Consider the following 26,823-nt stretch of genomic DNA (forward strand, 5'->3'; position numbering starts at 1 on the left):
CGGCCACCTCTCCTAGTCCTAATAGGACTAGGGGAGGGGGGAGGCGCGCGGCCACCTTGGGCTGCCCCTTTCTCCTTTCCACTAAAGCCCATTAAGGCCCATATGGTTCCCGGGGGGTTCCGGTAACCTCCCGGTACTCCGGTAAAATCCCGATTTCACCCAGAACACTTCCTATGTCCAAATATAGGCTTCCAATATATCAATCTTTATGTCTCGACCATTTCGAGACTCCTCGTCATGTCCGTTATCACATCCGGGACTCCGAACAACCTTCGGTACATCAAAATGCATAAACTCATAATATAACTGTCATCGTAACCTTAAGCGTGCGGACCCTACGGGTTCAAGAACAATGTAGACATGACCGAGACACGTCTCCGGTCAATAACCAATAGCGGGACCTGGATGCCCATATTGGCTCCTACATATTCTACGAAGATCTTTATCGGTCAGACCGCATAACAACATACGTTGTTCCCTTTGTCATCGGTATGTTACTTGCCCGAGATTCGATCGTCGGTATTCCAATACCTAGTTCAATCTCGTTACCGACAAGTCTCTTTACTCATTCTGTAATACATCATCCCGCAACTAACTCATCTAGTTGCAATGCTTGCAAGGCTTTAAGTGATGTGCATTACCGAGAGGGCCCAGAGATACCTCTCCGACAATCGGAGTGACAAATCCTAATCTCGAAATACGCCAACCCAACATCTACCTTTGGAGACACCTGTAATGCTCCTTTATAATCACCCAGTTACGTTGTGACATTTGGTAGCACCCAAAGTGTTCCTCCGACAAACGGGATGGGAGTTGCATAATCTCATAGTCATAGGAACATGTATAAGTCATGAAGAAAGCAATAGCAACATACTAAACGATCGGGTGCTAAGCTAATGGAATGGGTCATGTCAATCAGATCATTCAACTAATGATGTGACCTCGTTAATCAAATAACAACTCATTGTTCATGGTTAGGAAACATAACCATCTTTGATTAACGAGCTAGTCAAGTAGAGGCATACTAGTGACATTTTGTTTGTCTATGTATTCACACATGTATTATGTTTCCGGTTAATACAATTCTAGTATGAATAATAAACATTTATCATGATATAAGGAAATAAATAATAACTTTATTATTGCCTCTAGGGCATATTTCCTTTAGTAATAGTAGAAGATGCAGAATCGTTTTGATCTACTTGTCATGGACGTGATGCCTATATACATGATCATGCCTAGATATTCTCATAACTATGCTCAATTCTGTCAATTGCTTAACAGTAATTTGTTCACCCACCGTAGAATACTTATGCTCTTGAGAGAAGCCACTAGTGAAACCTATGGCCCCCGGGTCTATTCTCATCATATCAATCTCCATCACTTTAATCTTGCTTTGCTTTTTTTACTTTGCTTTTACTTTTTATTTTGCATCTTTATACCAAAAATACCAAACTATTATATCTATCAGATCTCACTCTTGTAAGTGACCGTGAAAGGATTGACAACCCCTAATCGCGTTGGTTGCGAGTAGCTATCGCTTTGTGCAGGTATGAGGGACTTGAGCGTGGCTCCTACTGGATTGATACCTTGGTTCTCAAAAATTGAGGGAAATACTTACGCTACTCTGTTGCATCATCCCTCCCTCTTCGGGGAAAACCAACACAAGCTCAAGACGTAGCAAGAAGGATTTCTGGCGCCGTTGCCGGAGAGTCTACGCAAAAAGTCAACATACCAAGTACCCATCACAATCTCTATCTCTCGCATTAAATTATTTGCCATTTGCCTCTCGTTTTCCTCTCCCCCCAATTCACCCTTGCCATTTTATTCGCCCTCTCTCTCTATCCTCCCTCTCTATTTGCCTCTTGTTTGCTCGCGTGCTAGTTTGTTTGCTTGTCGTCATGGCTAGTCCTCTTTCTGCTCCTATGTCTCCCGAGTTTGAAGTCCTTCATTTCAAACAAAAGCAAGGAGAAAACTTAAAGGATGCTTGGTTTGGAATAATGGAATCTTATTGTAAATGCACCCTAGAAGTAAATTTCAGAATTTTGCTTCGCAATTTTTATGTTGGGCTTAATATATCTCATAGACAACTTTTGGATTGTGTTGCCAAAGGCAATTTTATTGAAATTGACCCGAGTATCGCTCATGAAATTATGAAAGGTATAGTAGAAACTTTACCTCAAAAAAAGGGGCCCCATCATACCCAAGAGGAAACACAAGTTTTTGAGAAAATTTGTGAAGTAACTAAGATTTTACAAAAATCTCTTGAACCTCTTAAGAGCGTTAGCGGAAATCTTCACCGCATGAATATGTTAATTACTCTTTGCAATAAGCGGTTGGATTCTTTAGATCTCAAGATCTCTGAATATGAAAGGAAACGTAAGGAACCTCCCGGATTCGAGCATAACATCACTAAAAGAATTAAGAATCAAGATGGCAATACCTATATCTATCATCGCTTTTATGCTTAGCTAGGGGCATTAAACGATAGCGCTTGTTGGGAAGATGGATGACGGATACTCTAACCAGCTGAGCTATGGGACCCATACGTATAACCATATTATTAAACTGATAAAAATAAAAATTATTGGATTGGATTAGAGGAAACGATGGCGAACCTTTAATTAAAACAAAATTTCTGTCGCTAACCATCCGATGATCCGATCCGCCGGATAAAACTGGACGGCCAGATCGGCGCCTCTCCCACTCTCCTCCTGACCTCGCCGAAACCCCCCTTCCAAACTCCCACTCCCCGAACCCCGAAGGCGATCCATGGCGGCGGCGGGTTGGCTCCGGCGAGCGGCATCGGCGGTGGCGTTGCCTCGCATGCCGTCTGGACTCACCATCATGCCACCCCCTCCCCCCGCTCCTCTCCCCGAGGCACAGTCCCTCGTGCTCCCCAGCCTCGGCGCCGCCATCGCCCCCGCGATGGAACTCATGGCCGTCCCCAAGAAGAAGGTCTCGTGGCTTATCCCCCCGTTTTATTCCGTGTTATTCTTGTCATTTACATGTGCGTGCTCTGGTTTCGGTGATCTCTTTGCCTTTGCTGTCGCGTAGTACCAAGACTCTAAGAGGATGCACTCTAGGTGTTCGGTGAAATGCCTGGTGCGTAGAAACTGGAAAGTGAGACATGTCGAAATGTTTCACCAGAGGAACATAGTTGATAGCATTATGGTGCAGATCACCTGCTTGTTGATTACTTGGTAGTTCAGTGACAGATATAGTGTTTGGCGTTTAAGTCAGTTTCAGTTAGAGCACAAAGTCTTATTCAGGGGTATGTTTGTTTATACTGATGTTTGAAGACATAAGTTCTAGTATTCAAACATATTTTTCATTCATGTACATGCAAATTTGCCAAAATGTGATGAACAAATTGATATTAATATCAATATTACCAACATATGGAGAACCTACAATCTCACATCCTCAACACTACTTATTAGGATAATCATATTTTGGCCTACTATCTATGTGTTCTTCAGAAAGACTGTTCTTTGGTTTCTGCCTGTTGTCCTTGTACATAATCACCATTGCTGCCCTCATTCTTTCTTGTGCATTTCAGATCTCGAAATATAAGAGGGGTTTGAGAAATGGGCCCAGAGCCCTGAAGCCTGTTCCAGTGATTGTCCGTTGCAGGTACAGTTAGAACTCGAGATATGCTTGTCGACGCTTCTAATTTGTTGTGTTCTTGCTAACTTTGTAATAAATCATTGTTGGATAAAAACAAATATCACATTTCCATGTGTAACAGTATTCTTGATTCTGATTGTTTTACTACTTAGTTAAACAACTGTTAGACTGGTTAGATGTAAAACCTGACTTTTAGTGATACAATTACCTTTTTGAATGTACAGAGAATATCTTATATGCCACTTTGAGTTTGTGTATGTCATATTTTCTATCGGAAAAACATATGGCACTGATGTTCCTTTTAATGCAACGCAGAGAAGACCAACATATGCTTTTTTGCTACCACTTTTATGGTCCAAATACAGATTAGTCTATAATAGGATCTCATATTTTTGTAGTGGAAGTGGTGTAGAACCAGGGTATTTTTATCTTTCCCCCACATTGATCGCTGAAAGTAGCATAGGTCATTGAAGCCACATGTTTCCTGTGGTACAAATACACAAATTGGCAAACTTGGATGTCATGGACATTTGACATTTCACAAGCTCTCAGTGGCATATAAGATATCCCCCCTAGAATGTAATGCTACCATTAGGCAGTAGCTACAAACTTTAGGTTTTAGTGGAGCCACAGAATTTCAGGCACCTTCAGAATTTCATAGGTTCAGACAGTAGGCCATGAGATGTTTGACATTTTACAGTATTACAAAATCATATCAGTTCTTCCCAGAGGATTCAGAAACTGCCTACCTCATCTCAGTTCCAGATTTGTTGTCCTTTGATCTGTGCTAGTAATATTTCTTTTCGTGCAAGTGCCTTCATGCCTTTGTTGTACGTCACCATTCGGGAATGCGGAACATAGAAAATGGATCCAGTGATCACTAGTAATGAGCATTTTTCAGTGCCACAAGCAAGCTACATCTACATGTCCCTGCTGTGGTATGTTGAGAAGGGCGTGACTGGATATGATTTTTGCGCTTTTTCAGGTGCTGCGGGCGAGTGAAGCTGCCGCATTTCTACTGCTGCAGCGGAGAAAAAGGGAACGCCGGTGACTCCAGCTCATAAGCACCGAGTTTGCGCATGAAGCCCTGGCAGAACATCGTAGTGCAATGGAAATCCCCAGTTATCGCTTTGTATTCTGCTGCTATCTCCTTGCGAGCAGTAAATTCTATGTAGACTTTAGTTTGGTTTTCATAATTCCATGGCGAACTTAGTGTTGGTCTTTGCCAGGAGCGTGGATGCTCTCTGAGTTGAGTGATGGTTGATTATTATGTGTTGCTAACTTTCAGTATGTACGACGCCCCGTTGCTACATCAAAATAAAAGGAAAAAAATGGTAGCATGTCTTTGTTTTGACCATAATATAGAACCCCAGTGTGAGAAAACTAAACTATTGTTGTGTTTCGTATGGGGGAAAAATGACACTCCCTCCTATCCGAATTAATTGACTAGAGGCTGTGTCAATTAATTCGGATCAGAGGTAATAAATTGTTTTGACCACACAGAATCCCAGTGTGAGAAAATTATACTCCCTCCGCTCCATAATATAAGAACGTTTTTGACACTAGTATTTTATTATGGGACGGAGGAAGTACTTACTTTTTGTTCCGTTTCATATTGTGGGAGAAGACAATAAATTGGGTTTGGTTGTGGCCGTGTGTTGTCTGCACTGATAAATTGGCGTGTATATCGTACCCCCTCCCTCCCTCCCTCCGGAATTAGTTGACGTATCTAGCACAGACGGAGTATGATGATCCGGTCCCTGTGGCGCATCAGGAAAGAAAGAGATGCCGCGGGGAGATCCGGGTGCCGTTTCTGTCCATTCCGTGCGCGGCACGGGCGATGGTGTGCCGCGGAGGCGCACGGCGCACACACGCACCCAGGGTAGGCGACGAAACGGCGGTCGTTGGCCTGGCTCTGGCTCGGCCGCCAGCCCGACACCAACCAAAACAATCCCCCGAACCGGCGGAGCGTGCCCCCGAAAAGGCGTGGAGACGCTGCGATCTCTGTGTGGCTACGGGGTCAGCGAGCAGATAACGAGACGGAGCCGTCGTGAGGCTGCGGCTGCGCCCGGCGATTCCCCCCTCCCCGCGCCTAGCCCCCACCAAATCGGCAGCGTTTCCATTCCATTCCGCCAGAGGCAGAGCGGCAGCGCGAGCGAGTTTTGGTTGGTGGACACAGACAGACAAGACGAACACGGCGGTACAGATGGCGTCCCCGTCCTCGTCGCTCTGCTCCAGCCTCGGCTACCCGCGCGCCGCCTCCCTCGGCGCCCGCCGCCGCGCCGGCTTCTCCTCGTCCAGGTACGCCGTCCACTTCCCCTCCCCTCCCCGCCGCGTCTAGGCCTTTTCTCCTCCCTCCCTGTATGCCTGTATCCGCGCCCGCACCGCGGGGTAGGTGGGTAGGTGGCACGCCGCGCCGGGGGCGACTTCGATCCCCGTTTGGTTCGGCGGCAATCTCGAGCTCCTTGTTCCGTGACCAGACCGATGGCGCCGAGCATCAGAGCCTGTGCGCGTCCAAATGGGCTGCGCGGCCGCCCTCGGTGTGGCGCGTTCTCGGACGGAGTTGGTGGTGCTGACCCGAGCTCAAAGTGCTCGGGGATCGAGCAACCCCTGTGTACGCACCAATTTAGCTCATCATCGCAGGCAGGGCAGCTAGAGGTTGGTTTTGTGCCATGGGCTTCTGACGAAAGGGTTCGAGTTTGGGGGAGCAAGCATCGGGGAGGGATGTCTGTTCCATCTTAGCAGCGTGTGCCTGCTTGTGTTGACCGACCATTTTCTGTCTCGTCAACCGAAACCATAGAGAGGGAATTTAGACTCTGAAAACGATGATAGATCATGCTTGCACAAGCTTAAGCTGTTCCTTAAGCTCTTTGTTCGTGTTGCCTGTTAAGAAGGGAAGGGGCAAGGCAAAATTTCTGGTCAGGTCACCTGTTGATGACCACATATTGGTTTGGGTGTCAGTCTCGTTTGGTTCTGAATTCTAGACTTTGTTTTTATTCATGGTTTCCAGGAAGCTATTCCAAGTGAAGGCATCAAGGGTCGACAGTTTCTCCAAGAGTGACATCATTGTGTCCCCTTCCATTCTCTCTGCAAACTTCGCCAAGCTTGGTGAACAGGTCTGTTGACATACTAACATCCACTGCACCACAAAGCTCTGACATGATCACTCCACTGAACATGAATTATTAATGTCTGGAAGAATGATTCTAGTGTGCTATCGGTCCCATAGCTTGATAGTATGATGAATTGGCTGTATGGACCAACACCTGCATGACACAAATTATCATCCAAAATGCCACTGCAGTGTAGCGTGCTGAAATTATAGTTCACACTCATCTTTTGACAGTGTTGATATTACTAGGTAAAAGCTGTGGAGGTGGCAGGATGTGACTGGATTCATGTTGATGTCATGGACGGTCGCTTTGTGCCAAACATCACGATTGGACCATTGATTGTTGATGCTCTGCGTCCAGTGACTGATCTTCCATTGGATGTGCATCTGGTACTTATTGAGAATCCTGAGTGAAGTTCTTAGTGTTTGTGTGCTGTAGTCTCACCCCCATTAACCCTTCTTATTATGGTGTTTGTGATTTTTAATTGCAGATGATTGTGGAACCTGAGCAGCGAATTCCTGATTTTATCAAGGCAGGTGCTGATATTGTTAGCGTCCACTGTGAGCAAACGGCAACCATCCATCTGCACCGAACAGTCGATCAGGTAAACATTGGCTGAATGTCAATCCACATGTTAATATTTCAGATAATAGAGTTGAATGCCAACAACTTCAACTATCTTTTTGAGTCTATGTCCATCTCTCACTTTTTATTTGCTCCTTGATAATTTTTGTTGTTTAGGTTTGATGTAGTTGTGCAGATGGTTTCAGTCAGTAGTATACTTGACAATTATGCTGTATTTTCTGTTCATTCATGAAGTGTGAGTCCCTTCTGAATTGAGTGAGGTTTTTGTGTTATATTAGCTGGATTATCACTAGGCTACTATCGTAGGAGGAGCACACGTTCGACTTCCTAGCGTCTTAGTGTTACACCTACAGCTGATACATTCCTTGATGCTTGTAATGTCGGAACACTTTGCACACCAAGTCCTTTTCTAGATCTTTTATTATCCTAGTAGTGGTAAGGGCTGTAATATGCCTGTATCCCTCTTACCTGCCTAACTGTAGTTTGACCTGGATACCATATTCATTTTCTGAGCTACAACTAAATGGCTGATGCTTGTGAGTAATTTTATTTTGATGTCACAGAAAAAACCAGATTGATTGTATTCATCTCATACATTTTGCCAGATTAAAAGTCTAGGAGCAAAGGCTGGAGTTGTTTTGAACCCTGGGACCCCACTCAGTGCGATAGAATATGTACTTGAATGTAAGAATTCTTCTCTCTACATTACTGATGGTATCTCGGGATGTGCTTAATGTTTGGAAAATCAATTGATGGTACTAGATTAGTATTTAACACTAAAATGGTGACTCACGAAAGATTGGTGTTGGAAGAAGCACAAAACCTAATCAGAATATGTATGTGATTCTGTAGATCGGGCTAGTCACTCGTACTATTTAGCTACTCATCATGGTTTTCTTTTATCAGCATAGGTATAAGTATAGCTAGCGTTCTAGTTAAGATGAAACTTGTACTGCTTCTGGTGGGAATTTGTGACAATTTTCACTACATGATCATCTCGACTTACTTGACTATCCACATGTACTCACATGGTGTTCCTTGGATAAGATTAATTAACGGGATTCAAAGTGAAAGTTCCAAGGCTTTCTTAGTGTAACATAGACTCTGCACCTTTTTTACTTATTTCCATGTAACGGTATTCTGCCTTGGTTAAGACTAATTGCAGTAAAACTTAGTTGCGTTTCTAACTGTGTCTTACGCTCGACAAGTAAACATGTCTGTAGTTTATAACTAGACTGAACAAGACATATAACATCTTTCATGATTATCTTGAGCATTCACCATGTACTGACAGCTGACAAGCTATTGCATTTGTTTGCCTGTGCAGCTGTTGATCTGGTATTGATTATGTCAGTCAACCCTGGGTTTGGTGGGCAAAGCTTCATTGAGAGCCAAGTAAAGAAAATTGCTGATTTGAGAAAATTATGTGAAGAGAAGGTATATATCCCTTATGTTTTGTAGGTATTCTTACGCCCCGATGTTTGAAATGCTCAAATTCAATTTCCTAATGTTGTAGGGAGTGAACCCCTGGATTGAGGTTGATGGTGGAGTCAGCCCCAAAAATGCCTACAAGGTGACCTAGTTTTTTCCTCTGTTGTTAGCTCACCACTAGTTCTTGTTCTGATTTTCCTATGATACCAATTTCCTTGTGCTCTCTCCTATGTGGACAAGCCTGTGTCACAGTCCTATATTAACAATTTTATTCAGCCAGGTGCTGATTTCATTTCCCCTTCACTCTACTAAATGATAGGTCATTGAAGCTGGCGCGAATGCCCTTGTTGCTGGTTCTGCGGTTTTCGGATCTAAAGACTATGCTGAAGGTATGGCTCTTTCCAGCGACATCCATTTTCGATCTTGTACCCTGTGAAGTTCTTAGATATTAATTCCATCTCGCGAATATGCAGCTATCAAAGGAATCAAGACCAGCAAAAGACCTGTAGCCGTAGCAGCATGAAGAACCGGAGTATGAGCTTGTTGTTACGCTGTGTAACATCTTTTTTTCTTCACCATTGTCGTGGTTTGCAATGCATAGGTGCCTTTCACTGTCAAGCCATACGTTGTATCACAGAGATCACCATCATCAGATAGGGAAAAAGAGGCAGCACAGAAAGATAATTTTCCTTTTCCAGTTGTCTGCGACTGCGAGGATGCACATATATATCTTTTGTACTCCCTCCGTTTTTATTTACTTCGCATATTAGAGTTGACTGAAGTCAAACTTCCTAAAGTTTGACCAAGTTTATAGAAGAAAATATAAATATTTACCATAACAAATTTATACTATGTGAAAGTACATTTGATAATGAATCTAATGGTGTTGATTTCTTATTGTATATGTTAATATTTTTGTCTACAAACTTTGTCAAAGTTTATAAAGTTTGACTTTGACCAAAACTAATATGCGGAGTAAATAAAAACGGAGGGAGTACTATGTCCACTCCATGACAAGGGCAACGAACGACGTGTCCTGTGTGATAACATTACCGCGAGCTCAGGATTGTTCATGATTAAGTAACCCCTCCTCTCATCTTTCATCTTTGTACCATCAGTCCAGTGGTCCATGGTAATTGCCTGAAGAAAACCTTGCTGATATACAAAGCAAAGCAGGCATCCATTTGATCTGTGTTCAAATAATAATGCTCAAACGGCCAGCGGAAATTGCACATTTCATCCGTGTTCTCCTTATCGTATTGCCTTGTAGTGCTATCCTTTTTCTTTGAGTGATCCATGCACAGTTTTTTTAGGAAAACATTCGCATCTGTGTTCTCCTCATCGTATAGTTTTTTTTTGAGGGGTCCTTATGGTATAGCCGTACTCTCTCCTTGTGACTACCAAAACATTTAGCATCTCAAAAAAGAAAAAGAAAAACATTAGCATCTCGGCCTCCCTGAAGCCCAAGAGCAAAGCGAAATTGGCCCAGCGGTCCAGCCTGTTCACACGAGCCCATTCAGGACGCAGAAACCCCACTCCTCCCACTCGCAACTCCACGCCGCGGCGGCGCTGCTCCACCACTCCCCCGCAAATCCCTCGACGGAAACCCCAATCCGGCGACGCGACGGCGGCCCAATGCCCCCCACGACGAGCCTCCCTCTGGCGCAGCGCGGCCGCCACTCGCCGCCGGCGCTGGTCGACGACGCCATGAGGGAGATCTTCCTGCGCGTCCCGGCGGACGACCCCAAGACCCTCGTCCGCGCCGCCGCCGTCTGCACGACCTGGAGCCGCATCCTCTCCGACGTCATCTTCACCCGCGAGTACCGCGCCTTCCACGGCGCGCCGCCCGTGCTGGGCTTCCTCCACAACACCCACCACGAGAGGTCGTGGGGGAAAGGGAGGAGCAAGCAGCACGAGGAGTACCTGGTCTCCAACTTCGTCTCCACCGCGTCCTTCCGCCCGCCGGCCTGCCACGAGCGCCGCCACTGGCGCGTCCTCGACTCCCGCCATGGCCTCGTCCTCTTCCACACCCCCAAAAGGGACGAGGACTTCGTCATCTGCGACCTCGTCACCTACGACCGGTGGAGGATCGACGCCGCCCCCGAGTGCGCGGAAATCATCTGGAATCGTGAGGACGAGGACGATGACGAGGACGAGGAAGAGGTCGAGGGAGTAACCTGGAATGCTGCAGTGCTCTGCGCCAAGGATGGATGCAACCACCTCTACTGCCATGGCGGCCCTTTCCTTGTGGCCCTCGTCGGCTCGGACGAGGATCAGGAGATCACCTTTGCATCTGTATACTCATCACAGACTGATGAGTGGAGCGACATGATCTCCATTGAGGAGCCGAATGCCATCGAGATGACTGGGCAAATCGGCGTTGTTGGAAATAAGGTCTATTTCCAATGTGAATGTACCCAAAGTATTGTGGAGTACAACATGGGTGAGGAAGAACTATCGGTGATTGATCCAATATTTGAAGACGATAATGAGGACATACCGGCCATTGGACTCTTGGGGATGGAGGATGGCATGCTGCTGTTCGCCACCGTGCTGGAGCCTAGACTCTACCTATGGTCAATGGAGGCTGGCTCCAATGGAGCTGCGCCATTGGCACAGCGCAGAGTCATTGAGCTCGCACCGTTGCTCCCTTGTCGTGCCCTCTTGGATGTGTCAGTGGTTGGTTTTGCAGAAGGTGTTGGTCTCATCTTCCTGAATACAGAGGCTGGGTTGTACACAATTGAGCTCAACTCAGGCCAAAGCAAGGAGGTACATAGAGCGACATCTTTCAAAAGAGTCATGCCCTACACAAGCTTCTATACTAGAGGTACGAAATATGCACATTTAGTCATGAACACTAAACACGCCATTCACTAGCTTTAACTACGTTGATAAGTACTCCCTCTGTAAAGAAATATAAGAGCATTTAGATCACTAAAGAAATGATCTAAACGCTCGTATATTTCTTTATGGAGGGAGTATGTAGAGATTTTCTTTCATTTTTCTACGTAAATAGATAGACATTTATGTGTAGAGTTCCCAGTAGTTGTGTGGAGCCTGCCTTAGGCAGATAACCAAGCAGCTTACCAAAGAAATCCATGCTGATTGTGTGCTTGGTGCTGTATGTTTCGCTTGCTGCTCTAGTATATATGCTGCACTAATTAGGCCTTATGGGTAGGTTATCCTAGCCAAACTTTGCTGATCAGGCCCCAGCATTGCCAAGAGCAGTTTGCATACAGGTTATGTGATCGGAGCTCTGGTTGGGTGTGTGTGTGTGTGTGCGTGCGCCACTGAACACTTGCGCAAGGGAAGGAGAGGATTTCCTTGATGTGTGTCTCCGACATTATAGTAGTACATATTGAATCATACCGTGATGTGGATGTGTCCTGTTATTTCTTGGTTCATTTGGACAGCTAGAGTTGAAGTTATTTTAAGGGACAAAATGTGCTCCTCTTGTGCTCATCGGAACATCTTATGAAGCTTTGTTTTCTTATGGTGCAGCTTGGGGGAGAATGCCGACCTCTGACTAAGCTACCTGTTGGTGCTACTGCTACATCAGTATAATCAAATGGCGTCAAAACGATGGATCTGTTTGCTTTTGCTGCCCAGGAAGAATTTGTACCACTGAACTTCGGTGTCTTCTTTTGCTGGATGTGTTGGATTGTTCGGTCAGGGTGTATGCGCTTTTGTTCTGTTTGTGTTTGTGCCAAAACTTGAGTCCGCAGTCACTGTGTCCGTAACACTAGCAGGGTATTTATGTGTTTTACCTAAGGAATTAAGGTAAGGAAGTAGAACATGATCAATTGTGACAGTAACTTATGAGTGTAGACTTAAAGTACCTAAATTTTAAGGAGACGGAGTATGTAGTAATCAGCTGGGCTATGTCGATCTTTGGAAGGTCATCTTATATTTCTGTATTGTGCAAGTGCTCGAAGGCAAGCCCATTTTTGTTTGGTGATATGTGGTTTCATAAATTTGATCAACATCGAGATGTGAGAAAGACGATTGATTATTGGTGGAGAAACGACCGCACAGCCTCCCGTCAATGACATTTTGACATAATTGAGAAACCAAAAATGTCTCGTTGAGTTACCGTGGAAAAATGAATCATTCCTCAACAAATTCTTTTGTACCATGACAACCAATCGGAGTGTGTGCGTACACAAGGCACTGCATGTGTTAGAGATATGACAGACAAGAAAACGAGGAAGATCGAATCAAACATAGGGGCGCAAGATTTTAACATGGAAACCCCCTTCAATGCGAAAGGGAAAAACACCATGGACGCCGACCAACGAAAATTCACTATATCAAGAGAGATTACAAGTGCCGGGGATATATATGTCTATCATAGCTTGCCACAGAACTAGTTAAGTGTTCCTAAACTTTTAACGGTTCAAAAATTATCAAAAAATATGAAATAAATATGGAAGCATCTCTCTAATGTAATAAGATGATCCAACGGAGGGATTGTTAAAATATACATCTATGTGTCCTCGGAAAAATAATAAGCATTTCAGCTCACTGCGACATAAATATATACTAAACTATTTGTTTTTTTGTCCAGGACACATACAGTCGTATTTTTTTAATCCCTCCGTTGGATCATGTTATATTATAGGTGTGTTGGTTCAGTATTTTTTTCAGAATTTTTGAGAACTTTTGCACCGTTGAAACCCTTAACTAGTTCTGTGGCAAGAGGAGAGGTGTGTTGGTTCAGTATTTTTTTCAGAATTTTTGAGAACTTTTGCACCGTTGAAACCCTTAACTAGTTCTGTGGCAAGAGTCGTCTTGCCACAGAACTAGTTAAGGGTTTCAACTAGTTCTGTGGCAAGAGTCGTCTTGCCACAGAACTAGTTAAGGGTTTCAACGGTGCAAAAGTTCTCAAAAATTCTGAAAAAAATACTGAACCAACACACCTATAATATAACATGATCCAACGGAGGGATTAAAAAAATACGACTGTATGTGTCCTGGACAAAAAAACAAATAGTTCAGTATATATTTATGTCGCAGTGAGCTGAAATGCTTATTATTTTTGCCGAGGACACATAGATGCATATTTTGACAATCCCTCCGTTGGATCATCTTATTACATTAGAGAGATGCTCCCATATTTATTTCATATTTTTGATAACTTTTGAACCGTTAAAAGTTTAGGGACACTTAACTAGTTCTGTGGCAAGCTATGGTAGACACAGTTTTACCATCCTACTCCTATATATATAATTGGATGTAGGGGAGTATGAACCATTATTGTTGACATTACCCTTGAGGTAAAAGGTTGTGGGGCAAAACTATGAGCCCCTATCTTTCTCTGCGTCCGATTTAAAACTCCGTAACCACAAGTATTGCGTGAGTGTTAGCAATTATGGAGGACTAAATGATAGTTGACTATGTGGACTTGCTTTTTAGCTCTAACATAGACTCTTTCCGATGTTATGATAAATTGCAATTGCTTCAATGACTGAGATTATAGTTTGTCGGAGCCCAATAAGGTTTATGATTTATACTTTTGCATTGTGAATAGATCATCACTTGAACATAAGTAATCATATGACAAAATCTATATATGTTGCTCATATGAGAATAATCATGATGCCTTCATGTCCGTATTTTATTTTTATCGATGCCTCTACCTCTAAACATGAGGACATATTTATTGTTATCGGCTTTTCGCTTGAGGACAAGCAAGGTCTAAACTTGGGGGAGTTGATACGTCCATTTTGCATCATGCTTTTATATCGATATTTATTGCATTATGGACTGTTATTTCACTTTATTTCACAATACTTATGGCTATTCTCTCTTATTTTACAAGGTTTACATAAGGAGGGAGAATGCCGGCAGCTGGAATTCTGGGCTGGAAAAGGAGCAAATATTAGAGACCTATTCTGCGCAACTCCAAAAGTCCTGAAACTCCACGGAACATCTTAAAATAAATAAAGAAAAATCCTCACCAAAGATGAAGGCCAAGGGGCCCACACCCTGCTCACGAGGGTGGGGGGCGCCCCCTTAGGGAGCGCCCCCCTACCTCGTGGGCCCCCTGGTGGCTCTCCGACGTCCATCTTCTCCTATATGAGGTCTTTCGATGAGAAAAAAATAAGAGGGAACTTTTCGGGACGAGACTCCGCCGCCACGAGGCGGAACCTTGGCGGATCCAATCTAGAGCTCCGGCAGAGCTGTTCTGTCGGGGATACTTCCCTATGGGAGGGAGAAATCATCAGCATCGTCATCACCAACGCTCCTCTCATCGGGAGAGGGCAATCACCATCAACATCTTCACCAACACCATCTCATCTCCAAACCCTAGTTCATCTCTTGTATCCAATTCTTGTCTCAAAGTCCGGGATTGGTGCTAGTAGGTTGCTAGTAGTGTTGATTACTCCTTGTAGTTGATGCTAGTTGGTTTATTTGGTGGAAGATCATATGTTCAGATCCTATATGCATATTATTACCCCTCTGATTAGGAACATGAATATGCTTTGTGAGTAATTACGTTTGTTCCTGAGGACAAGGGAGAAGTCTTGCTATTAGTAGTCATGTGAATTTGGTATTCGTTTGATATTTTGATAAGATGTATGTTGTCTAGCCTATAGTGGTGTTATGTGAACGTCGACTACATAACACTTCATCATTATTTGGGCCTAGAGGAAGGCATTGGGAAGTAATAAGTAGATGATGGGTTGCTAGAGTGACAGAAGCTTAAACCCTAGTTTATGCGTTGCTTCGTAAGGGCTGATTTGGATCCATATGTTTCATGCTATGGTTAGGTTTACCTTAATACTTTTGTTGTAGTTGCGGATGCTTGCAATAGAGGTTAATCATAAGTGGGATGCTTGTTCAAGTAAGAACAGCACCCAAGCACCGGTCCAGCCACGTATCAAATTATCAAAGTATTAAACGCCTATCATATGAACGTGATGAAAACTAGCTTGACGATATTCCCATGTGTCCTCGGGAGCACTTTTCCTATTATAAGAGTTTGTTCCGGCTTGTCCTTTGCTACAAAAAGGATTGGGCCACCTTGCTGCACCTTATTTACTTTTGTTACTTGTTGCTCGTTACAATTTATCCCGTCACAAAACTATCTGTTACCACTTATTTCAGTACTTGCAGAGAATACCTTGCTGAAAACCACTTATCATTTCCTTCTGCTCCTCGTTGGGTTCGACACTCTTACTTATCGAAAGGACTATGATAGATCCCCTATACTTGTGGGTCATCACATTGCACCCGCTGAGTTAGAAGATATTGATGTCACAATTAAACTTGCTAATAGAGATACTATTTCACCAATGGGAATTGTTAGAGATGTTGAAGTCTTGTGTGGGAAAACTAAACATCCTGCTGATTTTCTTGTTCTTGGTTCCCCACAAGATAGTTTTTGTCCCATTATATTTGGTAGACCCTTCTTAAATACTGTTAATGCTACCATAGATTGCAAAATGGATGTTGTTACTGTCGGTTTAGATGATATGACTTATGAATTTAATTTTTCTAAATTTAGTAGACAACACCGTGAAGAAGAATTACCTAGTAAGGATGAAATTATTGGTCTTGCTTCTATTGCCTTACCTCCTAGTGATCCTTTAGAACAATATTTGCTAGACCATGAAAATGATATGTTTATGAATGAAAGAAGGGAATTAGATGAAGTATTCTTTAAACAGGAACCTATTCTGAAAAACAATTTACCTATTGAAATCCTAGGGGATCCTCCTCTACCCAAGGGTGATCCCGTGTTTGAGCTTAAACCTTTACCGGATACTCTTAAATATGCTTATCTTGATGAGAAAAATATATATCCTGTTATTATTAGTGCTAACCTTTTAAAACATGAAGAAGAGAGATTATTAAAAACTCTTAAGGCACCATGCTGCTATTGGGTATACTCTTGATGATCTTAAGGGCATTAGTCCCACTCTATGTCAACATAAAATTAATTTGGAAGAAGATGCTAAACCAGTTCGTGATCATCAACGTCGTCTGAATCCTGAAATGAAAGAAGTGGTAAGAAAGGAGATACTAAAGCTCCTTGAAGTAGGTATAATTTATCCCGTTGCTGATAGTAAGTGGGTAAGTCCTGTCCATCGTGTCCCTAAGAAGGGACGTATTACTGTTGTCCCTAATGATAAAGATGAATTGATCCCTCAAAGAATTATTACTGGTTATAGGATGGTAATTGATTTCCGCAAATTAAATAAGGCTACTAAAAAGGATCATTACCCCTTACCTTTTATCGATCAAATGCTAGAAAGATTGTCTAAACATACACATTTTTTCTTTTTAGATGGTTATTCTAGTTTCTCTCAAATACTTGTGTCAGCCAAAGATCAATCAAAGACTACTTTTACATGCCCTTTTGGTACTTTTGCTTATAGACGTATGCCTTTTGGTTTATGTAATGCACCTGCTACCTTTCAAAGATGCATGATGGCTATATTCTCTGACTTTTGTGAAAAAATTTGTGAGGTTTTCATGGACGACTTTTCCGTCTATGGATCTTCTTTTGATGATTTCTTGAGCAACCTTGATCGAGTTTTGCAGAGATGTGAAGAAACTAATCTTGTCTTGAATTGGGAAAAGTGCTACTTTATGGTTAATGAAGGTATTGTCTTGGGGCATAAAGTTTCTGAAAGAGGTATTGAAGTTGATAAAGCCAAGGTTGATGCTATTGAAAAGATGCCATGTTCCAAGGACATCAAAGGTATAAGAAGTTTCCTTGGTCATGCCGGTTTTTATAGGAGGTTCATTAAGGACTTCTCAAAAATCTCTCGGCCTCTGACTAATTTATTACAAAAAGATATACAATTTGTCTTTGATGATGATTGTGTAGAAGCATTTGAAATACTTAAGAAAGCATTGATCTCTGCACCTGTTGTTCAGCCACCTAATTGGAATTTACCCTTTGAAATTATGTGTGATGCTAGTGATTATGCTGTAGGTGCTGTTCTAGGACAAAGAGTTGATAAGAAACTAAATGTTATTCAATATGTTAGTAAAACTCTAGACAATGCTCACAGAAAAGGAATTCTTAGCAGTTGTATTTGCTTGTGATAAGTTTAGACCTTATATTGTTGATTCTAAAGTAACTATTCACACTGATCATGCTGCTATTAAATATCTTATGGAAAAGAAAGATGCTAAACCTAGACTTATTAGATGGGTTCTCTTGCTACAAGAATTTGATTTACATATTGTTGATAGAAAAGGAGCTGAGAACCCCGTTGCAGACAACTTGTCTAGGTTAGAAAATGTGCTTGATGACCCACTACCTACTGATGATAGCTTTCCTGATGAGCAACTAAATGTCATAAATACTTCTCATATTGCTCCATGGTATGCTGATTATGCTAATTACATTGTTGCTAAGTTTATACCACCTAGTTTCACATACCAACAAAAGAAAAAGTTCTTCTATGATTTGAGGCATTACTTTTGGGATCACCCACATCTTTATAAAGAAGGGGTAGATGGTGTTATTAGACGTTGTGTACCTGAGCATGAATAGGAACAGATTCTACGCAAGTGTCACTCCGAAGCTTATGGAGGACACCATGCTGGAGATAGGACTGCACATAAGGTACTGCAATCTGGTTTTTATTGGCCTACTCTCTTCAAGGATGCCCGTAAGTTTGTCTTATCTTGTGATGAATGTCAAAGAATTGGTAATATTAGTAGACGTCAAGAAATGCCTATGAATTATTCACTTGTTATTGAACCATTTGATGTTTGGGGCTTTGACTATATGGGACCTTTTCCTTCCTCTAATGGTTATACACATATTTTAGTTGCTGTTGATTACGTTACTAAGTGGGTTGAAACTATTCCAACTAGTAGTGCTGATCATAACACTTCTATTAAAATGCTTAAAGAAGTTATATTTCCAAGGTTTAGAGTCCCTAGATATTTAATGACTGATGGTGGCTCACATTTTATTCATGGTGCTTTCCGTAAAATGCTTGCTAAACATGATGTTAATCATAGAATTGCATCCCCTTATCACCCTCAGTCTAGTGGTCAAGTAGAATTGAGTAATAGAGAACTCAAATTAATTTTGCAAAAGACTGTTAATAGGTCCAGAAAGAATTGGTCCAAGAAACTTGATGGTGCATTATGGGCCTAGAGAACTGCATATAAAAATCCTATGGGTATGTCTCCGTATAAAATGGTCTATGGAAAAGCATGTCACTTACCTCTCAAACTAGAACACAAGGCTTATTGGGCTATTAAATAACTTAATTATGATTTTAAACTTGCCGGTGAGAAAAGGTTATTTGATATTAGCTCACTTGATGAATGGAGAACCCAAGCCTACGAAAATGCCAAGTTGTTTAAAGAAAAAGTTAAAAGATGGCATGACAAAAGGATACAAAAGCATGAGTTTAGACAAAAGGATACAAAAGCATGATTATGTATTGCTATACAACTCTCGTTTAAGATTTTTTGCAGGAAAACTTCTCTCTAAATGGGAAGGCCCTTACGTTATCGAGGAGGTCTATCGTTCAAGTGCCATAAAAATCAACAACTTCGAAGGCACAAATCTGAAGGTGGTGAACGGTCAAAGAATCAAACACTATATCTCAGGTAATCCCATAAATATTGAAACCAATGTTATTGAAACCATAACCCCGAAGGAATACATAAAGGACACTTTTCGGAACGTTACAGACTCCGGAAAGGAATAGGTATGTGGTACGTACGGTAAGTAAACCGACTCCAAAACAGTTTTCAAGGCAATATTTCTCTGTTTTGGATTATTTAGAAAAATAGAAAAATAAGCAGCAGTCCGGAAAGGACACGAGGGCTCCACGAGGGTGGAGGGCGCGCCCCCTACCTCGTGGGCACCTCGTGCGCTCTCCGGACTCCGTTTTCTTACAGGACATGTATTTTGGTCGGTAAAAATTCATTATATAACCTCCCGGGGGTTTTGACTCCCGTATCACGCAAAAATCTCCTGTCTTCGTTTCAAGCTGTTTTCTGTCAGGGTTCTCAAGGCCAGGCACTATGTCGTCTCCCTCCTCCTCCGACCATGAGGGAAATGATGCTTGGCTAATGAAGATAGAGCTGAAGAGAGAAGAACCTATGGAGATCAACAAGGATGAAGGGATCAAGAAGGCCATGGAGGACCAAGTTCCAGCAATAGAAGACACCCTTCAACTGGATCACAATCTTCTTACCCCAACAGAAATCGAAGCTTTCAAGATGATTGAGTTGGCTCGTATACAAAATAAGTATCTCACACGTGAAAATATTTTGTTGAAGGAGCATATCATCGCACTCAAGGGCATTATCCGCAAGCTAGAAGACCTCCTACGCTCGATGTGCGACTATCCATCATCAACAACTCCACCTTCTTCACCAACAAAGAAGAATTGAGTATCTGGTATGGGCACTCCACTTGGCAACTGCCAAGCTTGGGGGAGTGTCCCGGTATCGTATCACCATCACTTTTATCTTTACCGTTTTTCTTAGTTCGATCCTTTTGGTAATATCTTGATCTAATAGAATAAAAGTTCTTAGTATGATCTAGTTGTGAGTTTTGCTTTATTATCCTTCTATGTAATCGAGTCCGTGAGCTATATAATAAAGATTAGTGTTGAGTCAAGGGCTTGATTATTTTTGTCATGATCCCAAGTGAATAAAAGAAAAGAGAAAGAAATAAAAAGAAACAAAGAGACCATGTGACTCTTATGGAGAGTAATGAGCTCACATAAAAAGAGTATGATGAATAAAAGTTATTGAGGGTTGACAAACATAGTTTTGGCCATCGTTGCAATTAATAGGAAGTAATAAATAAAGAGAGGCCTTCACTTATAAATATACTATCTTGGACATCTTTTATGATTGTGAGCACTCATTAAAAATATGACATGCTAAAGAGTTGACATTGGACAAGGAAGACAACGTAATGGGTTATGTTTTCTTACATCTGAGATAAATTATATTGTCTTGGATCCTCCAACATGTTGAGCTTGCCTTTCCCCCTCATACTAGCCAAATTCATTGCACCAAGTAGAGATACTACTTGTGCTTCCAAACACCCTTAAACCAGTTTTCCCATGAGAGTCCACCATACCTACCTATGGATTGAGTAAGATCCATCAAGTAAGTTGTCATCGGTGCAAGCAATAAAAATTGCTCTCTAAACATGTATGATTGATTGGTGTGGAAGAAATAAGCTTTATACAATCGTGTGATATGGAAGTAATAAAAGCGACAGACTGCATAATAAAGGTCCATATCACAAGTGGCAATATAAAGTGACGTTCTTTCGCATTAGGATTTTGTGCATCCAACCATAAAAGCGCATGACAACCTCTGCTTCCCTCCGTGAAGGGCCTATCTTTTACTTTTATCTCCTACATTGCATAAGAGTCATGGTGATCTTCACCCTTCCTTTTTACATTTTATCCTTTGGCAAGCACAATATGTTGGAAAGATCCTGGTATATATAGCTAATTGGATGTGAATTTTCATGAACTATTACTGTTGACATTACCCTTGAGGTAAAACATTGGGAGGCAAAACTATAAGCCCCTATCTTTCTCTGTGTCCGATTAAAACTCCATACCCATAAGTATTGCGTGAGTGTCAGCAATTGTGAAAGACTATATGATAGTTGAGTATGTGGACTTGCTGAAAAGCCCTTGTACATTGACTCTTTCCTATGTTATGATAAATTGCAATTGCCTCAATGACTGAGATTATAGTTTGTCAGTTTTCAATGAAGTTTATGATTCATACTTGATATTGTGATTGAATTATTACTCTAGCATTAGAGATCATATGACAAGAATTATATGAGTTGCTGTTCTAAGAATGATCATGATGCCCTCATGCCCGTATTATATTTTTATCGACACCTCTATCTCTAAACATGTGGACATATTTTTCAATTTCGGCTTTTCGCTTGAGGACAAGCGAGGTCTAAGCTTGGGGGAGTTGATGCGTCCATTTTGCATCATGCTTTTATATCAATATTCATTGCATTATGGGCTGTTATTACACATTATGTCACAATACTTATGCCTATTCTCTCTTATTTTACAAGGTTTACATAAAAAGGGAGAATGCCGGCAACTGGGATTCTGGCCGGAAAAGGAGCAAATATTAGAGACCTATTCTGCACAGCTCCAAAAGTCCTGAAACTTCACGGATGATGTTTTCCAAATATATAAAAAACATTGAGCGCAAGAACTTCACCAGGGGGCCACACCCTGCCCACGAGGGTGGGGGCGTGCCCTACCCCCTGGGCGCGCCCCTACCTCGTGGGCCCCCTGGTGGCCCTCCGTGACCATCTTTTGCTATATGGACTCTTTTGATGGGAAAAAAAATCATAAGCCATCTTCTCGGACAAAACTCCGCCACCACGAGGCGGAACCTTGGCGGAACCAATCTAGGGCTCTGGCGGAGCTGTTCTGCCGGGGAAACTTCCCTCCCGGAGGGGGAAATCATCGCCATCGTCATCACCAACGCTCCTCTCATCGGGAGAGGGAAATCTCCATCAACATCTTCATCAGCACCATCTCATCTCAAAACCCTAGTTCATCTCTTGTATCCAATTCTTGTCTCCAAGTCCGGGATTGGTACTAGTAGGTTGCTAGTAGTGTTAATTACTCCTTGTAGTTGATGCTAGTTGGTTTAATTGGTGGAAGATCATATGGTCAGATCCTATATGCATATTAATACCCCTCTGATTATGAACATGTTTATGCTTTGTGAGTAGTTACTTTTGTTCCTGAGGACATGGGAGAAGTCTTGCTATTAGTAGTCATGTGAATTTGGTATTCATTTGATATTTTGATGAGATGTATGTTGTCTCTCCTCTAGTGGTGTTATGTGGACGTCGACTACATGACACTTCACCATTGTTTGGGCCTAGAGGAAGGCATTGGGAAGTAATAAGTAGATGATGGGTTGCTAGAGTGACAGAAGCTTAAACCCTAGTTTATGCGTTGCTTCGTAAGGGGTTGATTTGGATCCATATGTTTCATGCTATGGTTAGGTTTACCTTAATACTTTTGTTGTATTTGCGGATGCTTGCAATAGAGGTTAATCATAAGTGGGATGCTTGTTCAAGTAAGAACAACACCCAAGCACCGGTCCACCCACATACCAAATTATCAAAGTACCGAACGCGAATCATATGAGCATGATGAAAACTAGCTTGACGATATTCCCATGTGTCCTCGGGAGCGCTTTACATCATATAAGAGTTTTTCCAGGCTTGTCCTTTGCAACAAAAAGGATTGGGCCACCCTGCTGCACCTTATTTACTTTTGTTACTTGTTGCTCGTTACAAATTATCTTATCACAAAACTATCTGTTACCACTTATTTCAGTACTTGCAGAGAATACCTTGCTGGAAACCGCTTATCATTTCCTTGTGCTCCTCGTTGGGTTCGACACTCTTACTTATCGAAAGGACTACGATTAACCCCCTATACTTGTGGGTCATCACCTACTAGATTGATCTTTCTTGCAATGAGAGAAGTGCTTAGCTTTGGGTTCAATCTTGCGGTGTCCTTTCCCAGTGACAGTAGGGGCAGCAAGGAACGTATTGTATTGTTGCCATCGAGGATAACAAGATGGGTTTTTTATCATAACTTATCCCTCTACATCATGTCATCTTGCTTAAGGCATTACTCTGTTTTCATGAACTTAATACTCTAGATGCATGCTGGATAGCGGTCGATGAGTGAAGTAATAGTAGTAGATGCAGGCAGGGGTCGGTCTACTTGTCTCGGATGTGATGCCTATATACATGATCATACCTAGATATTCTCATAACTATGCTCAATTCTGTCAATTGCTCAACAGTAATTCGTTCTCCCACCGTAAAATACCTATGCTCTTGAGAGAAGCCACTAGTGAAACCTATGGCCCCCGGGTCTATCTTCATCATATTAATCTTCCAATACTTAGTTATTTCCTTTGCTTTTTTCTTTGCTTTTATTTTACTTTGCATCTTTATCACAAAAATACCAAAAATAATATCTTATCATATCTATCAGATCTCACTCTCTTAAGTGACCGTGAGGCCTCATTTGGTTACAAGGGAAGGATAACCCAGGGTGAAAGACCCCTGCGGGGGATTTTCACCAACACAGGTGATCCCCATCTCCGACGGGGATATCACCCCCTTTCCCTGTGGCAGTTTGGTAAGCAGGGGAAGGCGCTCCAGCGTACGGTCATAATTTAGTATGAAAGATATGGCTCTGTGGTTGGAAAATTATCTCTCGCTGCAATCAAGTTGTGACCATTACATACAAGAACATCATGTGACCATCTTCATGTGCTAGAATAAGAACAGCAATACACAAATGTCAGAATTTAGTATGAAATATATATGATTTTGCAGCTGAAAAAGATCTCTTATGTACAAACAAAAACATCATGTGACTATTTTCATGGACTAGAATAAGAACAGCAATACACAAATGTCAGAATTTAGTATGAAATATATATATGATGTTGCAGCTGAAAAAGATCTCTCGTGTACAAACAAAAACATCATGTGACCATTTTCATGGGCTAGAATAAGAATAGCCATCATTGTTCGACAGGTTCCCAAACTTAGAACTGTCAAGCCAACGCCGATACAAATGAATCATACAAGAATTGTGAGGTTGTCGCAGACCTCTCTCTCCATACAAAAAGTTATCGATTATCAAATATTCGTGTCCGGGCTAGCGATACTTCTTGAAGATATAAGTTGTAAGGCAGCGGTCAGTAGTCCTTATATTCCTCATCGGCCGGGAACTGCAACTCAAAGGTGGCAGAATTATAAACAATGAGGAAGTCAGCAACTATTTCAGAATATACAACCGTTTAGTAAATGGTTTCATACAATTCAACAGATATTTTCTTCAAGCTTTCTAACTGAAAATCAAGAACAGATACAGGTAATAGTAGATTAGTTCCACACAATTCAGCATCATTGGATTACAACAAAAAGTGTAACTCTACATACAGCTGTAACATTTGTCTGTTGTTGTCTACTCTAGAAGGTTCTTTTGATTCTCTAGAAACTCCAGATTTAGACCAACAACCCAAGAATTACAGACTACAAACTCAACAGATGTCACGTGATCCATCATGACATCTGTTAACCGAACTTGACATTCTGAATTTGACAATCAAACTCCCATTACCCCACTGCCCCTGTTAACTCAACTTGACAATTGGGGGTTCATCTTTTAAACTGAAGATCAAGAGAAGCCAGCGATATGAATGAGTACCATGCACAATGCGCGAATGAATTACCAGCTTACTTAGCTCACACTGCACACGCATGTGTGCTTCAGTTCATGGGTGAACGGTCTTGCCTTGTTCAACAACTTTGCAGCGAGACATGAATGGCACCATCAACACCGCTAGCACCAGCAGTGATCCCAACTCAAGTTCTAGTATGTATGTCACCGACCAGCCCACCTCCGATGTCGCCCAGAGCAGCGGACCGCTCAGGATGGGACCTAACTCTAGCAGAGGGTCAAGGGTGGCCGCCGGTCCTGCATCACGATGAGGTCGATCGGACTTTGTTGCCCATGCCTTTGCGCATCAATAGGGATCAGAGGCTTTAATTATGTAACATATTTCTATTTTGAGAGATTGACCATGGAAAATTTGGCATTTGGGTGCTCAACTGATTCAGAGTTTACCGGTCAACAGTTCCCACGTCGTAGCGACCGTCCAACTCATGCTGTCCTACTGAGGTCCCTCCCTTCACTGCTTCTTCCTAGCTCTAAATCTGCAGAGTGCACAAGAAACTACAGAAGAATACATATGTACTAGCTAGCTATGCAGGGTGAGAAAAACAAACCTATAGGAAGCCGACTGAACTACACAAAGCTGACATTCATACTCAATTTTTCATGTCCTGAATGTAATTACCACTTTTGCACTCCACCAGAACGCCGGTTAGCAGTGACTACCGATCACTGATTCGCCCAAGTTATGACAATATACATACTAGTATGACTAAATAATTATCTAATCTTGCTGCTCCCAATTGTAATTGTGATGGCAAAAAGAGAAACAACAATAATCTATGCAGTGTATAGTGGCAAGGACTTGAATGGGAATAATTATCTAATTTTGATGCTCCTAAACCTTGGTTCAATAGCTTGGTACAAAACAAAAGGGGAGAACTTGAATGGAAATAATTTTCATATGTAATTTTTCAGACCATATCCTTCAAAAATAAAATTAGGACAAGGCGTACAGGCTGACTAGTCTCTTCCATATGTGAATTTTCAGACCGCATCTTATTCTTTGACCGAATGTTTACATATATAAAGACAGTAGGCATGTGTCTAGTTTAGCACGATGACACTAGGCATGCAGCCAATTTAAAAAGCAGGAACTTGGCAAGAATGTGGCAAAGTACATAAATAAGAAAGTTTGCTTTCATGATCTGGTAAATAAAGTGCTGTGTACCTCCTATAACATATGAAATCTGATGTCACATATGTAGTGAATTTTTTTTTACTTCTGTACAAAATACGTATATATGAGCAGATGAGAAGAATGAGATAGAATACGTCCGCGGAACTGACGCCTTCGCCGTTGCCGGAGGGGATCGGAGCTGCGAGGCGGAGGGTAGATCCGGGGAATGTCAGGCTACAGCAAGCTACAGTCCAACGCGGGCATCTTTAGTTAACGGAAGGCCAGGATTGAAGCCAGAGGAAGGATCAGACGGCTCGCTGCGCTCGCCCTCCGAACGAACCGTTTTCCGTTACTGTTTAGTTTCCGTTGCCGTCCTGTTTTCCTTCACCTGTTGTCGCTGGCTATATAAAGCCACTCTTCTCTCTTGAGAGGCATGCCATTTGTCTGTAATGAATCAACTACATACTTTACAGCTAATATAGACCCGCATATTCGCCTCTGGTACTCTCGTACGAACCCTAGCACTCCGATCCCCAAATTATCCTAGTTTGATCTAGCTCCGGGCATAACAATTGGTATCATGAGCCAGGCTGATCTTCAGAGAATCGAGTAGCGGCGCAGAATTTTTCCCCTCCCTTCCCTCCCTCGATCGGCGGTGAATTTTGGGGCG

At 42.2% G+C, this 26,823-nt stretch overlaps 3 protein-coding genes across 3 annotated transcripts; all 3 read left to right on the plus strand.

Moving 5' to 3' along the window:
* The first annotated feature begins 2,684 nt into the window (after positions 1 to 2,684).
* On the plus strand, positions 2,685 to 5,018 carry LOC125552772. The gene is made up of 3 exons (XM_048716436.1): positions 2,685 to 2,958; positions 3,563 to 3,636; positions 4,616 to 5,018. Exons 1-3 carry the CDS (start codon positions 2,773 to 2,775, stop codon positions 4,692 to 4,694), a joined length of 339 nt encoding a protein of 112 aa, XP_048572393.1. The 5' UTR covers positions 2,685 to 2,772; the 3' UTR covers positions 4,695 to 5,018.
* A 614-nt stretch (positions 5,019 to 5,632) lies between these two features.
* LOC125552774 (ribulose-phosphate 3-epimerase, chloroplastic) lies at positions 5,633 to 9,512 on the plus strand. Its single transcript, XM_048716439.1, has 9 exons — positions 5,633 to 5,931; positions 6,641 to 6,746; positions 6,992 to 7,132; positions 7,234 to 7,347; positions 7,934 to 8,012; positions 8,656 to 8,765; positions 8,845 to 8,901; positions 9,079 to 9,148; positions 9,233 to 9,512. Exons 1-9 carry the CDS (start codon positions 5,837 to 5,839, stop codon positions 9,280 to 9,282), a joined length of 822 nt encoding a protein of 273 aa, XP_048572396.1. The 5' UTR covers positions 5,633 to 5,836; the 3' UTR covers positions 9,283 to 9,512.
* A 158-nt stretch (positions 9,513 to 9,670) lies between these two features.
* LOC125552773 lies at positions 9,671 to 12,632 on the plus strand. The gene is made up of 2 exons (XM_048716438.1): positions 9,671 to 11,586; positions 12,261 to 12,632. Exons 1-2 carry the CDS (start codon positions 10,395 to 10,397, stop codon positions 12,287 to 12,289), a joined length of 1,221 nt encoding a protein of 406 aa, XP_048572395.1. The 5' UTR covers positions 9,671 to 10,394; the 3' UTR covers positions 12,290 to 12,632.
* The last annotated feature ends 14,191 nt before the right edge of the window (positions 12,633 to 26,823 follow it).

Source organism: Triticum urartu, chromosome 4 (assembly GCF_003073215.2).
Source record: "Triticum urartu cultivar G1812 chromosome 4, Tu2.1, whole genome shotgun sequence".
Classification (NCBI taxonomy): Eukaryota; Viridiplantae; Streptophyta; class Magnoliopsida; order Poales; family Poaceae; genus Triticum; species Triticum urartu.